Raw genomic sequence first — 15418 nt, 5'->3', positions numbered from 1 at the left:
CCCTCCCCAGCCCGGAGCTCCATTACTCTCCCCAGTTGCGTGTTAGAGAGTGGCATAGTAGTACCAAAAAATGCCAGGTAGCCTATATGTGTGTTTTTGGTTTCTTTAAAGATCAAAAGAGGTCAGGAGCCTTTAAAATGTTTCACAAGGTGGCCCACAGAAGTCCCTTTCCCATTTAGAGCATTCGGGTATTACAGAAGAAGGGCTTTAATTGAGCAATCTAGTTTGGAAGGAAACCCACATTTTAATGGTCAGAGCAAGAGGGTGGGGGTCAGGGGGAATTTCAAACAAAGACACTATTTAAAAAGCCTAGAACTGTCTTCTCAAAGGCTTGAAATAATTTGTTGGGAAACTTCAGACCCTTTACTTTTTTCCTCCCCTCCCTAAATAAAAACCAGATTTGTTAAAGGGAAAAAAGATCCAGTATTGTTAATTGTATTTCAGAAAGTGCCAGAGAGGAAAATATCCCTGTAGTTTTAAACACGGTCCCAAGAGGGAAATAGGCAAATACCCTGCTCCACATAAACAGTTTCTCTGTACCATAAATAAACCTTTAAAGAATGAATTCCAGACAGTTTTGTTTAGTGCAGGATAAACTAAGAAAAGAAAGGACCTGGCCCAAGGATAGCTTGTGATCTGAGACCTTGTGGACAGGTATTTCTTCTTTTGACTGAAATGTTTCTGGAAGCCTTAGCAGTTTTTGTCTGGGGAGGTAGGGAGGCAGTTTCTTCTTTTTATTAGGAACTTATGTGCACAGGCTTGCTTCCTCCAGAATCCATTTTACAACAGGAAACTGCTACTTTGATTGAGTAAGCATCAACGTTGTGTACGACTGCATTTGATGAGTCGTTTGTTTACTACCAGAAAGAGCCCTGTTTGACTCTTTATTCCCCTTTCTTCTCTCCTACTTTGACCAGATCAACCTGAAGGTGGCAGAATAATTCACACCAATAGGCTGCTTCTCAGCCTTCCAAAAATGGGGAGGCCTGAGGCCGAGCAGCAGGCCACTAGATGAGGGTGTTTTTCCTGGTTCCGATGAAGCACCTCAGTCATCTAGGGAGGGGTTGTTGTCTGTCCTGAGAACTTTGGCCGCTCAATCAAGCTCTTAGGGTCTTTCCAACGTGTATGGTTCTTCCTCAGTGTTTGGTTGCATCCATGAAGCTGGGGTTAAAAGGAAACACAACAGCCTCCTGCCTCGGGCCTCTGCTCACCCGCACTGCCCCTCCTGAGAGGGCGACAGTGTCAGAGGGCTGCCAAGCAGAGCACCAGAGCCGGCGTCAGAGCTGCCTTTCCCCACACGCGCGACCTGTGGCTCTGAGCAGAGCAGTTCAGCTTGCTGAGGCCTCATTTCTCCCTTGGTGACATGAGGATAGCGTGGCCTCTCAGGTCATCAGCACTTGCCGTGAGGCAGGGCTGCGTGGCTGGATGAATGGCAGAAAGTTTTCAGGAGAAATAATAGAGTCTTCTGGCTTTCCTGCTTGTCCCTAAGAGGTGGCTGCTCTGTGGAAAGGGGCACATGTGAGTCCAGACCTAGCAACTCTGGCTGCCTGACTCCAAGTTGTCCACTTGTCCTCAGTTGTAGTTTTGCAAAACATGGGGGGGCTGAACTGGCCACTTGGGGCTACGCTTAGTTCCTAAAATGTGGAGGTTATTAGTGATCTCTTAGGGAACCAAACCCAGTGGGCTTTCTTCTATCCTCATTGTTGGCTCCTCGGCCGCTCAGTGTCTCGCCTCCTGTTCTTGACGTCTGTGCCCCGGTTCTCCTCCTCTGGGCTCGTCACGTCTCCGTCTTTCACCGATTTCCTTTACTCTTTCCCCTCCTAACCCATATGATAAAGGGACAGTTTTTTCTCTGTGAAGTATCTGGTGATATCACTTGTCCATTTATTGATCTCTTCATAAAAGTTTTGTCTTTGATGAAAATTGTATTTTTTCTTCAGTTTCATTTGTCTTTATATTTTGCTTTTGTGTGTTTTGTCTGTGTTTGTTTAATCACAAGATGTCTAATTTTTATGTTGTCAAATTTCTCAGCCTGTTGCCATTTTGTACTTAAATTTTTAGTCGTAAACAAGTATCCCCTTTTTAGACAACTTCAGCTATTTTTCCTTCCATTGTTTGATTTTCTTTTTAGTTTTTTTATGTGGTCCTGGGGATTGAACCCAGTGCCTCACGTATGCTAGGCGAGTGCTATGCCACTGAGCCACAACCCCAGCCTTGTTTTGATTTCAGTGTTGTTTGTTGTACTAAAAGACTTTAAGACAGCTTTTGAAAACATATGCAAAAAGATTAAAAGAGATAAGTAAGAAACAACAGAAATTTCATTAAATTGTATATGAAATTTTAATATGCAATAGACCTTTTAATTTAATGGGGAAATTAAATTATTATAAAATTAGATTAATTCTTGATACTCTATAGGGATAAATTCCAAGTGGCTTAGAGATTGATATTATTAGCATGGAAAAATAAATTCACATTCAGTAAAACATGCATTCTAAACATCTAGAAATATCAATCATGTTAAATGTGATCAGAAAAAAGTTACAGATTCAGAAATTAACTGGATTATAGTCAACCCAGCTGAGAACTTCAAGTAAAGTTAGAAAGTAATTTGTTAGAGGCTGGGGTTGTAGCTCAGAGGTAAAGCGCTCACCTGGCATGTGTGAGGCACTGGGTTCGATCCTCAGCATCAATAAATATAAAATAAAAATATTGTGTTCACCCTATAACTAAAAAATATGTATTTAAAAAAAAGAAAGTAATTTGTTAGAAAGAAACAAAAAGTCTGTTAAAGGCCATTGTAAAGCTACCAAGACAGCCAGGACTTGAGGATCCAGGATTTATGGGAGGAGGAAAGCTCAGTGAGGTGAGCCTGAATTTTTTAAAAAAATATATTTATTTTTATGTGGTGCTGAGGATCAAAGCCAGTGCCTCACATGTGCGAGGCAAGCCCTCGACCACTGAGCTCTACCAGCCCCATAGCCTGAATTTTATTTTAGTTTTTTTCTTGAGACTTTTTCTGATTTGTAAGTGGTTGGGGGAAAAAGGCAAAGAGGCCACGCAGAAACCCAACTGCCAAAGAGAATTCAGCTGCAACTTTGGAACAGTGTTGTGGGGCTGCAAAGCAAACACCGGGCACCATTGCTGGAGAGCTGGAGGCTGAAGGACCAGCCCTCAAAGAGAAGCGCAGCGAGGAAGCAGACCCCCGGGCTCCCAGTCGCTTCATTTCTCAAGGGATTTGCCAATTTCTAAGTGACCCAGTCTAAAAGAAGCCAAGCAAGAAGTGACAGCAAAGAGGGCATAGAACAAAGCAGACCTTTCAGCAATTTTTTTGGTCCCGGGAAGATGAAAACTGAAGGACTGGCAGTGGTGTTCAGGGAGACAGTGAAGGGACGAAGCCAGGCCTTACAATGGCCCAGAGGGATCAGAACTTAGAAAACTGAGCCTCAGCCTTCAGGAAACTAAACCCTGGTTGGATTAAGGCATTACACCTTGTATGATAACTGCCTGCCAGAACTTGAAAGACTCATCATCCAAAGTCGCTGTAAGTTTCATACAAAAGGCCACATTCAATCACAAATTACCACGTCTGGTGTGAGTTAGGGCCAAGGGAAAAAACAGTTACTAGACACAGACCCAAATGTTGGCATGTTCACCCACAGAATCTAAAATAACAGTGAATGTGTCCAAGAAGTGTACCAGAAATCTCTAATTTATTGTTTAAATAATTGAACAATAAAGGAGAATTATAAACCAGTACTTTTAAAATAAACATGAAAGAAATCTGAACAGAAGGCTACAGCATATGCCGCACAGGAGAAGCTTGGCTTGACATGGGGAAGGAGGTCCACATCAAACTCTGTTCACGGCAGATCCTAGCAGTGCAGTGGGGTAGATAAGATTTTTTTTTAAAAGAAAGAAAAGTTATAAGAACTGGAAAGGAAAATGAAAACTTTGTTATTTGTAGAGAACATGGTTATGTATCCAGAAAATTTAAAAGAACATAGGAATGAGTTAAAGAATAGTTAAGTCAGTTTAGTAGGATAACTAGAAATAATATGTAAAAATCAACTGTATTCCTATAAGTCAGCAACAATTATAGAGCAAAGGAAAATTTGAAGGATATCATTTCCAAAGACATTAAGAAAACATGAGATGCCATATCTATCGTAATTACTATTTTGCAAACCACTCCAAAACTTAGTGGTTTAAAACAATAACCTTCTTTTAATTATTGTTGCTCATAATTCAGAGGGTCAGTAGTTTAGACCTAAGTGTGGGTGGTTCTGCTGCTACCCTGCCTGTGCTCGTTCTCATGGCTGCAGTCACCTGGCAGTCCGGCTGATCCTGAGTGCTATAGGGCCCCCTCACTCACACGTCAGCCAGTTGGTGCTGGCTCTCAGCAGAGCTGCTTTCCTTCTGGTCCCTCCTCTTCACATGGGGGAGTCATTAAAGAGGACAGACTGGAAGTTCCACATTCTCTGAAAGCCTCTGCATGGAGATGGTACTTTACCTCCCGTGCACTGTACTGACTGAAGTAAATGATAGGGCCTGTAAGATTCAGGTGGAAGGAAGGCAGACCCCCCCTCTTGTAGAAGACACCAAGAACTTGGAGCCATTTTGAGTCCATCATAGGTACCTAAGAGTTTACCAAACAAAAGACCTCCAAGGGCTTCATGCAAAAAGCGAGGAAACGTTGGTGAGTGAAATTGAAGACCTAGAGAGATGGGGGGCTGCGTCATGTTACTGCATTGGAAGGTTCCAGGTGGTCTACAGGTTCAATGCAGTCTGGATGAAAATTTGAGCATTTTTATGGCAGCAGATCAACAGACTTTTTCTATTGTAGGGTAACAGGGAATCTTGTAGACTGCTGGAGGGAGCAAAAATTTATATACAATTGAAAAGTGCAAAGAGTAACCAAGGTAGTCTCAAAAGAAAAAGAATGAAGGTCTTTTCCACTATATGATTTCAAAAAACTTATTAGAAAACTACATTATTTAAGATAGCATGGTGTTGGTAGAAAGCAGAACAAAATGAAACAGAAAAGAATCTAGAGGTGTATACATAAATACAGCCAATTGACTTCTGACAAAGTCTGCAGCAGACTGCAAAGGGAAAAGGATGGTGTTTTCCATGAAGATTAGTCAATTATCCGGGCGCAGTGGTGCATGCCTGTAATCCCGTTGGCTCTGGAGGCTGAGGCAGGAGGATCGCCAAGTTCAAAGCCAGCCTCAGCAGTTTAGAGAGGCGCTAAGCAACTTAGCAAAACCCTGCATTAAAATAAAATACAAAATAGGGCCAGGGGTGTGTCTCAGTGGTTGAGAGCCCCTGAGCTCAATCCCCAGTATCCCCCCACAAAAAAGATTAGTTGATTCGATATGCATCTGAAAAAACGAGTATTCAGCTTTGTCTCACACCATACATCAAAATCAAGACCAGGTGGATTATATATGTAAGCGTGAAGAGTGAAACAGCAAAACTCCAAGAGTGAACATACGGGAATGTCTCTGTGACCTCAGGCTAGATGATGATTTCTGAACCAGAACACTGGTTCTTACTGTAAAGGAAAGGTCTGATAGGATGAAGTTCCTTTAGAATTAAGTTTGTCTGTTTTTGTTGTTGTTCTTGTTGTTTTGTTTTTTCTTTTTGCAGTTTTAGGGAATGAGCCCAGGGGCACTGTACCATGGAGCTGCATCCCCAGCCCTTTTTATTTTTATGTTTTTAAGTGTTGAGATAGGATCTCACTAAGTTGCCCAGACTGAATTCAAACTTGCCGTCCTTCTGCCTCAGCCTCTCGTTCGCTGGGATTGTAAGCGTGCACCACTGTGCCCAGCAGAACATCTGTTTTTTGAACAAAGCTATTTATGTCGAGTGTTGATGAGGATGTAGAGTAACAGGGACTCTTGTAGACTGCTGGAGGGAGCAAAAACTTGTTCTGTCCCTTTGTGAAACCCTTCTGCGGTGCACACTGAGCCTGAACACAGGCCTTCCTTATGGCCCGTTTCACTCCCAGGTGTATATCCAAGAAAATGCACAAGATGTGCCCCGAAAGACAGGTCTAAGAGTGTTCATGGCAGCAAACCTCTTGATGGCCAAAGATTGGAAATGACCCAAATTTTCATCAACAGCAGTGATTAAATAACTTGAGATTTAGTTGTACAATGAAATGTAAAAGGGAAGGGCTTGCTTCCACAGTGGGGCCACAGTCTCCTTTCTGACCTGGGCAATGGTTGCATCTGACATTCACTTCAAGAAAAATCACTGATCATTCTGTGTGTGTGTGGTGTACCTTTTTTATTTTAGTTTTTAAATTATAGCCTTATGGTTGTACATAGCAGTTGGTTTCCTCCTGTGGTGTACTTTGGACCAAGAGTAAAATGTAACAAATACTCAGATACACAACAGATCAAAAGGAATTTATGCTATGAAGTCAACTAGTGTTTATTTCTGTGTGATATATGTGAATTTGAGCAATACATATAATGGTATATTTTCCCCCCAATATTTTACTATATTAGTACAGGGGAAATCCTTATTTATAGATATCAATACCTGAACTGGGGGTGCAGCTCAGTGGTAGAGCAGTTGCCTAGCAGGCACAGGCTTTGGGTTCAGTCCATGGCACTACAAATATATATGTGTGTACACACACAAACTTTAAAGCCTCGACTTCTATTGGAAAGTTGAGATTTGCAGCTTTCATGGAATCCAGAATTACAGTACCCTGGAAGGCTGTCCTATGGCTAAAGTATATCCTTTTCTCTTTTCCCAAACTAGGCCCTCAAAAGCACCTTGGGATTCCCACTGATTCGATTTGAAGATGCTGTGATTAATCTGGACCCGTTCACTCGGGTACATCCCTATGAGACCAAGGAGTTCATCATCAACGACATCCTCAAGCATTTCCAGGAGGTGAGCTCTGGGGACATACTCAGTGGCTAAACTATAGGCAGGCTGTTCCTTTTGGTCGTTTGGGAGTTTGGATTACTAAGACGTTACTACTGAGAATCTGGTCAGACATTTCACATCTGTTGTGTTAGGGGTTTGGCCATGTCCGATGAATCCCGTGTATATCATGAAATTCTTTCAACTGCATTTGACTCCTGAGCTGTTTGTCTTGTCCTTAGAGCTGGTCCCAGGGGCCTCCACTAGATCAGTCACAACTCTTGGTGGTGTCATTGCTACATTAGTAATAGCACAGAATACTGTGCACTCTCTTTACCAGCACGTGCCTGCTTTTCAACACTGCTGTCGTGAGAGCCTGTGAAATCCTGCTCTTAGAAGTCCTGCTCTTTTTTATCAAGTTGGACATTTTCCATTTTGTGTTTATTACTCAGACTTCACAGACCAAAATGTAAAGCCGAGGCGTACTCTTCAGGCGTACGGTGATCAGCTTTCAGAGTTAAAATGCTTCCTGTGCTTGCTTCCTTTTCTGCTTTCCCCATCGCCTTCCTTGTCTTTCCTTTTGGTGAAATTCCATCTGCCTATAAGCAGAGGCTACGCAGATGTCACTGGAACCTGGGTCAGGCTGTAGGAGGTACAGGAGAGTGGAGAGTTGCTTCCTAAGCTTGCACATGCCCTCTTCATGCCCCACCCTCCACAGCTTGCTCCCCTCCCTGCTCCTGCCCAGGACTTAATAGGGAGGATAGAAAGGAGAAGAATAGGACCTGTGTGCCAGTGAGCACCCATAGAGTCTCTCCCAGGCCATAGCTATTTTTATTCTTCGAATTGGCTTTGAAGAGTACTCATAAGTGTATTGAAAACAAATCTCTGGTGCATGTGTATCGGGAGATGGTGGAGCCCATGAGAGGACGGGAGATTATTTTGCATTTGGTGAAGATTAAAAGGTAATTGTTGGTAGTAACAAGGATGGAGGACAAGGTAGATTTCTGCCATCTTCACTTACACACTGATACCTGCCATTACAAACTGTTTCTGAATTGACTTTTCTCTCCATATTCCACTTGACAGGAACTCCTCAGCCAGGCAGCTCGAATCCTGGGATCGGTGGATTTTCTTGGAAATCCCATGGGACTTTTGAATGATGTTTCTGAAGGTGTTACTGGACTGATAAAGTACGGAAATGTCGGGGGCCTTATCAGAAATGTCACACATGGGGTGTCGAACTCTGCTGCCAAGGTGAGGAAATGGAGGTGAAATGCCACCGTGAGTAACCTCTTTAGTCTCCACATTGCTGTCGTCTTTTTGATAGTTAACAGGCTGTGGGAAGCTGTCTTCAAGGCCTTTTCTTCCTTGTCTGCATGCCTTGCCTTTCCCTCCCCTTCAATGACCTGTCACAAAGACTACTAGTGAGCAGGCCTCCAAGCCTCTCCTCCTTCCCCTCCGTTTCCACTGCCTTGGACCAGGCTCTGGGCGTCTCCCTAGAGACCCTGCACTAGCATCCTGCCCCCTGGACTTCCTGCATCAGTGACAGCACCAACAGAATTAACTGGATTTTTAAAATGTGAAATTGGATCATGCATAAAATCTGCCAGCTAATCCCCACAGCTTATAGGGAAAGTCCAGCCTGAAATGGAGCCTTCTACACGGGCATGGCCCTATGCAGCATCTGAATCCAGCAGCGGAAGGACAGTGGGATAATTGTCCTGTGTCTTGCCGCCTAGTTGACCTTTCTGTTCCTAGCAACTTGTTAAATGGATATTTTGTAGGTTCACAATTAGTTTTCCAGCAGGAGTCAATTTTATGTGTGAAGCTGGAGAAGGTGAAGGTAGTTGAAGGTTAGTTGCTGTCTGAACCAAATGAAAGGCCTCCAAAGAACCCTGCTTCCTTCCCCTTCAGTTCAACAAACTTTGCATTTAAAGACTGGTTTTCATGAATGAACCAGGCTTGAGAAAGCGCCTGTGCACTCTGCTCATGGACCACAGAGCATCTGTGGGGCGAGGTCACAGGTGCATTTGTGCTGCCTCAGTAGGTAACAGTGGTGTGACAAGCCCGGTGCGGTGGCTCACACCTGTAATCCCAGTGGCTCGTGAGGCTGAGGCAGGAGGATCTCGAGTTCAAAGCCAGCCTTAGCAAAAGTGAGGCACTAAGCAACTCACTGAGACTCTGTCTCTAAATAAAATACAAAATAGGATTGGTGTTGTGGCTCAGTGTTCAAGTGCCCCTGAGTTCAATCCCTGGTACCCCACCCCCACCCCCAAAATAGTAGCTTGACTACGAGAGACTTTTATGGTGCTGCACAAGTTATCTTGAACAGCAGATTAAGAAAATGGAGTTGAATAGCAATTCTTTATCACATGGCATTCTTGTTAATAATGTGTGAAAGCTGAGGATTCAGTCCTTTTTCCAAACTATCATCAGGAGATGGTCATTCCTTTGACACATCAGTTTTTCAAGTGTAGTATTATTGAACTAGACTGTAAGCCTGCTGTTCATCTTGTGACTCAGAATAGGAAGCTATATTTACTTTTAGAAAGAGGGTGAAGGGTAGAAGCAGAAGGCTTTCCAGAGCACATTTTGGAAACAGATGCAGAGTGTGAACACCCGTGCAGTTCGCCTCGTTTCCCCAGGACATTTACCCCAACATGGCCAAAACTTTTGCCATTGTGGCCGCAGAGATTTCTGCTCCTCTTTCAGGCACTGGACTCATGTCAACAGATGTACTGAAATATGTTGTTGTTGACTGTCCAGTGTAAAGATGTTATTAATTTTATAAACTGTTGAGTTGTAATTCACATAGAACCTCTTCTCCATTGTGAAATGTCTGTTCTTGTTCTCCTGGGCATAGTGCAGTTGAAGGGTGAAGGTGCTTGGGTCTATCCAGAGGCCCTACTCTACCTGGCATGGAGAGGTGCCTAATTGACAGGCTTATTGAGAGAGTGAAATGAGCTAGAATGTGATGAAATATGGGAAAAATACAGATGAAGAGAAATGGATTGTCACTTCATCTGTAGTATTTGCATCAAGATTTTGGCCCCCAGACATTAGTTCCCTGGAAACAAAAGCCGATGTATTACAGTCCTACAGAGGAGGGGTTCCCAGGCACTTTGAGTGGGGAGTCAAACCAGTTTGGCTGTTAGGAACCTCTAAACTTAACCTTCCAGATGAGAAGGAAGGCACTGTTCACTCACTTGTGACCTCTGGGTGGGTTTCTGCATCGTTCCCTGCAACAGCCTGGTGAAGAGGACTGGCCTCTTCTTTATCTCCTTTGTTTAGTCTCCTTTGTTTCCTGATTCTTCTTTTTCTCCTAGAAAACTGTTTCTGAAGCTTGAAGGTCACTGTGAGAACCTAACTTAAGCAGAATAAAAAGGCAGAGTCTTCCTTTCTGAGGAAGGCGGGCTGGCAGGGATGGAGTCTCGTGTTGGATATCACACTTTATGTCGTCATTGGATTTATATAAGGGGCTTTCCAGGACCTGAGTCCTCTCGAGGGAACTTGGTTCCCATGTGGTTGGCATCCTTCATTACAAATTTGTCTGGTTTTCAGTAAGCTAATCAGTATTGTAGGCAACAGGCTGCTCCGGAGGAGAATTGCTATGTAATCTATTTTGATAGCAAGAATCCTAATTTGTTTTAAAAATTAGTCCATATATCTCTTAAGATGAGAAAGCAAAGAAACTTAAAATTACCACTTCATATTTGAAATAGTAAATCCAAACTCTAAATCTATCAATGAAACAAACACCCACTCATTCAGGTCATCTTTGATTCTGGGTGTGTGGTTGGGGTTTTAAAAGAATCTCTCTCTTTTTTTTTTTTTTGTCGTTCGTTTTGTGGGTTGAAATCAGACCTTTCATGCTGCTTTGGGGAATGTTCTGTTTGCTTCTCTGGGTCTACAAGGGGAGTTTAAGGATGTGCAAGGGACCACAATAACCAGCTTTTGGCCTGTGGGATACTCCTTCTGCGAGTGCCTGAGTCCCAGTGATTAAAAAGGAGGCAGGCAAGTTAACTTGCTGTGCTGTGTGCATGTACAGATACGGAGCACAGACACCCCACTGTCCACAGTCACAGCGCACGGATGAAAAATGGGGAAAAGTAAATAAAATAAGGGGCAAGGAAGTCAGAACTGTGCCTCCCTGAGCCTTGGCCAGCCAGCCTGCCCCACTTTCCTGCGGGGACCCAAGGGCTTTCACCTGGCTCAACGGGCTCTGAGTAGAGACTCTGCGACTCCTGAAGTTATTGAGTTGGCAGGTGTTTGTGTTCCTGGGGTGAAGGGTAAAGTGTTCGTTAGATTCTCAGGTCTATGCTTCCAGAAGACCCGAGGCCATCATTGTAGGCCTTGGGTTGTGTATTGAGGGACCTTGGGGGTGGCCGTCTGGATGCTCTACCATTCCTACCTTTAAAAAATCTTTCATCTATCATTCTTGAAGGTTCATCTTGCTTTTAAAAGCTATGAAAAGGGGGCTGGGGTTATAGCTCAGCAGTAGAGCACTCGCCTCGCACGTGTGCAGCCCTGGGTTTGATCCTCAGCAACACATAAAAATAAATAAATAAAATGAAGGCATTGTGCCCAATCACAACTAAAAAATAAATATTAAAAAAAAAAAGAAGCTATGAAAAGGTGATAGAAATTCCTCCTGCCCCCCGAGCACAGGAGATGACGCAGGTGAAAAATCCTTGACAAGTGAGAAGGGAATTCATTCTGTCACCTAAGAGGGCAGTAGACCTCAAGCCTTATTCCTCTGGAGAGATGTTGTGAATTATCTACAACAAAATTTCAATTCCAGGTCTACAGTGCATCCATTTTTGGAATTTCTGATTTCCTTTAACATTGGCCTCATGGAAATAACCTGTGCCCTTCTTTTCCCATTATTTCTCTTTGTCTTTACTTCTATTGCCTGGGCCCCAGAAATCAGTTTATGAACACCAGATCTGGGCAGATATGACTTAGGGATTAGCCACCAACTGCAAGCATCTATCCTGCGAGTCCCCTGCCTGGGTCTTGGCAAGGGGTTCTGGCCCGTGAAGGTATTCAATGATCAGGTCTCACTCCTGAGGCCATGCAGGACAATTGCCTTTGGAACCCTTTGCAGGAGTGTGACTTCTTTAGGAGCAGGACAGCACTGAGCATTCCAGCCACTTGGGAGGAGCGGGTTCCTCTCTGCAGCTTGAATCATAGTAAGCAGGCCTTCTCCTGCCTGTGTCAGGTGAACATCTGCAAGAACTTCCAATTCGTCTCAAAGCCAGGGAATTGGGAGACCCCGAATTGAACCCATTACCTCTCTCATGCAGACTCTGACTTCACTTATAGCTATGAATAATGATTTAACATGCATTACACACAAATAATATTGCATAATTATTTTTACATACGTACAAGAAAATTGCATAGCTATTGTCAAAAGTTAAAAATAAAACTTCTGATCTAAGATCGTTTACTGTTAACAGCAGAGCCAGGGGTTCTGTTCTCGTCCCTGCTGTGTGGAACCTGGGCATTTGCTGAGCACAGCTGTCATCTGCCCTTCCTAAGGGAAGGAGCCAGCAGCACACTTGACTTCTCCCAGCACAGATCAGGAGCACTTCTGATTGCCCCGGTGGAACCTCTGCTCCGTTCTGTCCTGCTCACCATTCCTCTCTTTGTTCAAGTCAGTATGGTATGCTTTTGACTCAGGTGTGTTAACTCTATGTTCATAAAATGCAAGTATTTTAATAATTTTTCCTGTTTTTAACTTGCATTACTTTCATGGTGGTCAGTTGTCTATGGAAATTAGAATCCCTTGTTCATTATTTGCTACATATTAGTCGTACTCGTAACTTCTGCAATTATAGGTCTATGTCTTTCTCTATTGCTCTGTCCTCTATTTCTTCCAAGCCCAGAGTTTCCACTGCATATTCTGCAGGTCCAAATTTTCATTAGGGTGATGTGATTTTTCTGTTAGTTTTCAGTTAATGTGTTTTATTTTATGTTGTTTTAGCCATTGCCTTGTTGTTTAAGTCCATTTTGTTTGTTGTGAATTGAGAATACCTCAATAGTTTTGTAGCATTTCTTAATGCAAATAAGCACTACTAGGAAGAGGTGTAGGAGTAGGGTTAAGACACCATGCTACATTTTGGTATGGGTACTTATTTATAAACATGTCCCATAACTTTATTGGTGCATTATAATTATACAACAATGGTGGGTTGTTACATATTTGTATAGACACACAGTATGACTATAGAATTTGTTTAGTATCATTCACTGGTATTTCCCCTTTGCCTCCCATATTCTGGTCCCTGGTCCCTTTCCTCTACCCCTGACCCACTTTTTCTTTTACTTTTTCCTCTCGCTTCCACATATCTAAGAAAATATATGACCCTCAACTTTGAGTTTGTCTTATTTACTTAACATAATGCTGCCAAGTTTTATTCATTAATAATTTCATCTTTCTTTATGGATGAACAAAACTCCATGGGGTGTGTGCGCACGCGTGCGTGCGCGCGCACACACTGCATTTCCTTTATCCATATATCATTGACAGACATCGAGACTGGTTGCATAGTTTGGTGTTGTGAATTGTGCTGCTGTAAACATGGGTATGCTTGCATTGCTACAGTATGCTGATTTTAATTCTTTAGAATAAATACTGAGTAGTGCTATAACTGGGTTGTATGGTGGTTCCATGCCTAGTCTTTTGAGGAACCTCCATACTGACTTCCATAGTGTTGTGCTAATTTACAGTCCCACTAGCAGTGTAATAGTGTTCTTTTTCTCTATATCCTCTCCAGCATTTATCGTTTGTATTCTTAATGGCTGCCATTCTTACTGGAGTGAATCTCAGTGTAGTTTTGATTTGCATTTCTGAAATTGCTAAAGATGTTGAACATTTTTTCACATGTTTTTTTGGCTGTTTGTACTTCTTGTTTTGAGAAGTGTATGTTTAATTAATTTGCCCATTTATTGATTCTTTGGGTTTGGGGTGGCAAGTCTTTTGAGTTCTTTATATATTCTGGATATTAATTCTGTCAGAAAATAGCTAGCAAATATTCTCTGTCACACTTAATTGTTTTCTTTGCTGTGCAGAAGCTCTTTAATTTGATGTTATCCTTTATTAATTCTTAGTATTATTTCCTGAACTTTAGGAGTTCTCTTGAGGAAGTCGTTGCCTGCCTTCGTATGTTGGAGTATTGGCCCTACATTTTCTTCTAGGAGTTGTGAAGTGTCTGATATGATTCCTAGGTCTTTGATCTATTTTGAGTTGAATTTTGTTCAGGGTGAGAAATAAGAATCTACTCTCATTCTTCTACATATGGATAACCAGTTTTCCCAACACTGTTTGTTAAACAGGCTATCTTTTTTCCAAATTTTTGATGCCTTTATCAAGGATCAGATGATTGTATCTATGGGTTTTTTTGTGTGTCTTCTATTCTTTTTCATTGATCTATGTGTCTGTTTTTATGCCAGTACCATGCAATAGGTGAGGATTTTTGTTTGTTTGTTTTTTGGTACCAGGGAATGAACCCAGAGGTGTTCAACCAATGAGCCACATCCCTAGCCCTTTTTAGTTTTTGAGAATGGGTCTCAATGAGTTGTCTAGGGTCTTGCTAAGTTGCTGAGACTGGTCTTGAACTTGAGACCCTCTTGCCTCAGCCTCCTTAGCTGCTGGGATTACAGGCATGTGCCATGGCCCCCAGCTCCATGCAGTTTGTGTTACTATGAGTCTGTAGTATAATTTGAAGTTGGGTATTGTGAAGCCTCCAGCGTTGCTTTTTTGGCTTATAATTTCTTTGGGTATTTTGGGACTTTTTATTCTTCCAAATGAATTTTGGGACCATTTTTTTCCAGTTCTGTGAAGTATGTCATTGGTATTTTGATGGGAATTGCATTGCTTCTGTATGTGGCTTTTGGTAGTAAGGCCATCTTTCTTTCTTTTTTTTTAGTTGTAGATGGACACATTACCTTTATTTGTTTGTTTGCTTGTTTGTTTGTTTATTTTTATGTGGTGCTGAGGATAAAACGCAGTGCCTTACACATGCTACAACCACTGAGCTACAACCCCAGCCCCATACAGCCATCTTAATAATATTAATTCTGTCTGTCCATGAACATGGGGCGTCTTTCCATCTTCTAGTGTCTTCTTCAGTTTTTTTCTTTAGTGTTGTTTTTTTGTAACCTGCTGCTTTGCTGAATTTGTTCATTAGTTCTAACAGTCTTCTGGTGGTATCATTTGACTTCTTTCTTTCCTATATTTATTACCTTTATTTCCTTCTCTTGCCTAACTGCTGTGTCTAGAATTTATAGCACTGTATTGAATAGGAGTTGTGAGAGTGGACGTCCTTGTCTTGTTCTGGATTTTAGAGGAAATGCTTTCAGTTTTTCCCTATTCACTCTGATGTTGGCTTTGGGTTTTTCGTCTGTAGTCTTTATGATGTTGAGGTAGGTTCTTTCTGTCCTTAGTTTCTTCAGTGTTTTTATCATGAATGGGTGATGAATTTTGTCAAAGGCTTTCTCTGCATCTATTGAGATAACTGGGTGATTT

General features: G+C 42.3%; 1 protein-coding gene across 8 annotated transcripts in view; it reads left to right on the top strand.

The window, feature by feature from the left end:
* The window catches only part of Vps13d (vacuolar protein sorting 13 homolog D), a 241475-nt gene that overhangs the window by 156500 nt on the left and 69557 nt on the right, over positions 1–15418 (top strand). For all 8 annotated transcript variants that reach the window (XM_048783582.1, XM_048783583.1, XM_048783584.1 and 5 more), the window contains 2 exons: positions 6778–6912; positions 7972–8139. In XM_048783582.1, coding sequence (XP_048639539.1) covers positions 6778–6912; positions 7972–8139 — 303 coding nt within the window. The remainder of the gene's footprint in view (positions 1–6777; positions 6913–7971; positions 8140–15418) is intronic.

Source organism: Marmota marmota, unplaced genomic scaffold (assembly GCF_001458135.2).
Source record: "Marmota marmota marmota unplaced genomic scaffold, marMar, whole genome shotgun sequence".
In the NCBI taxonomy this organism is placed as follows: Eukaryota; Metazoa; Chordata; class Mammalia; order Rodentia; family Sciuridae; genus Marmota; species Marmota marmota.
The sequence above is the reverse complement of the archived record's forward strand: the minus strand, read 5'-3'. Positions and strand labels throughout refer to the sequence as shown.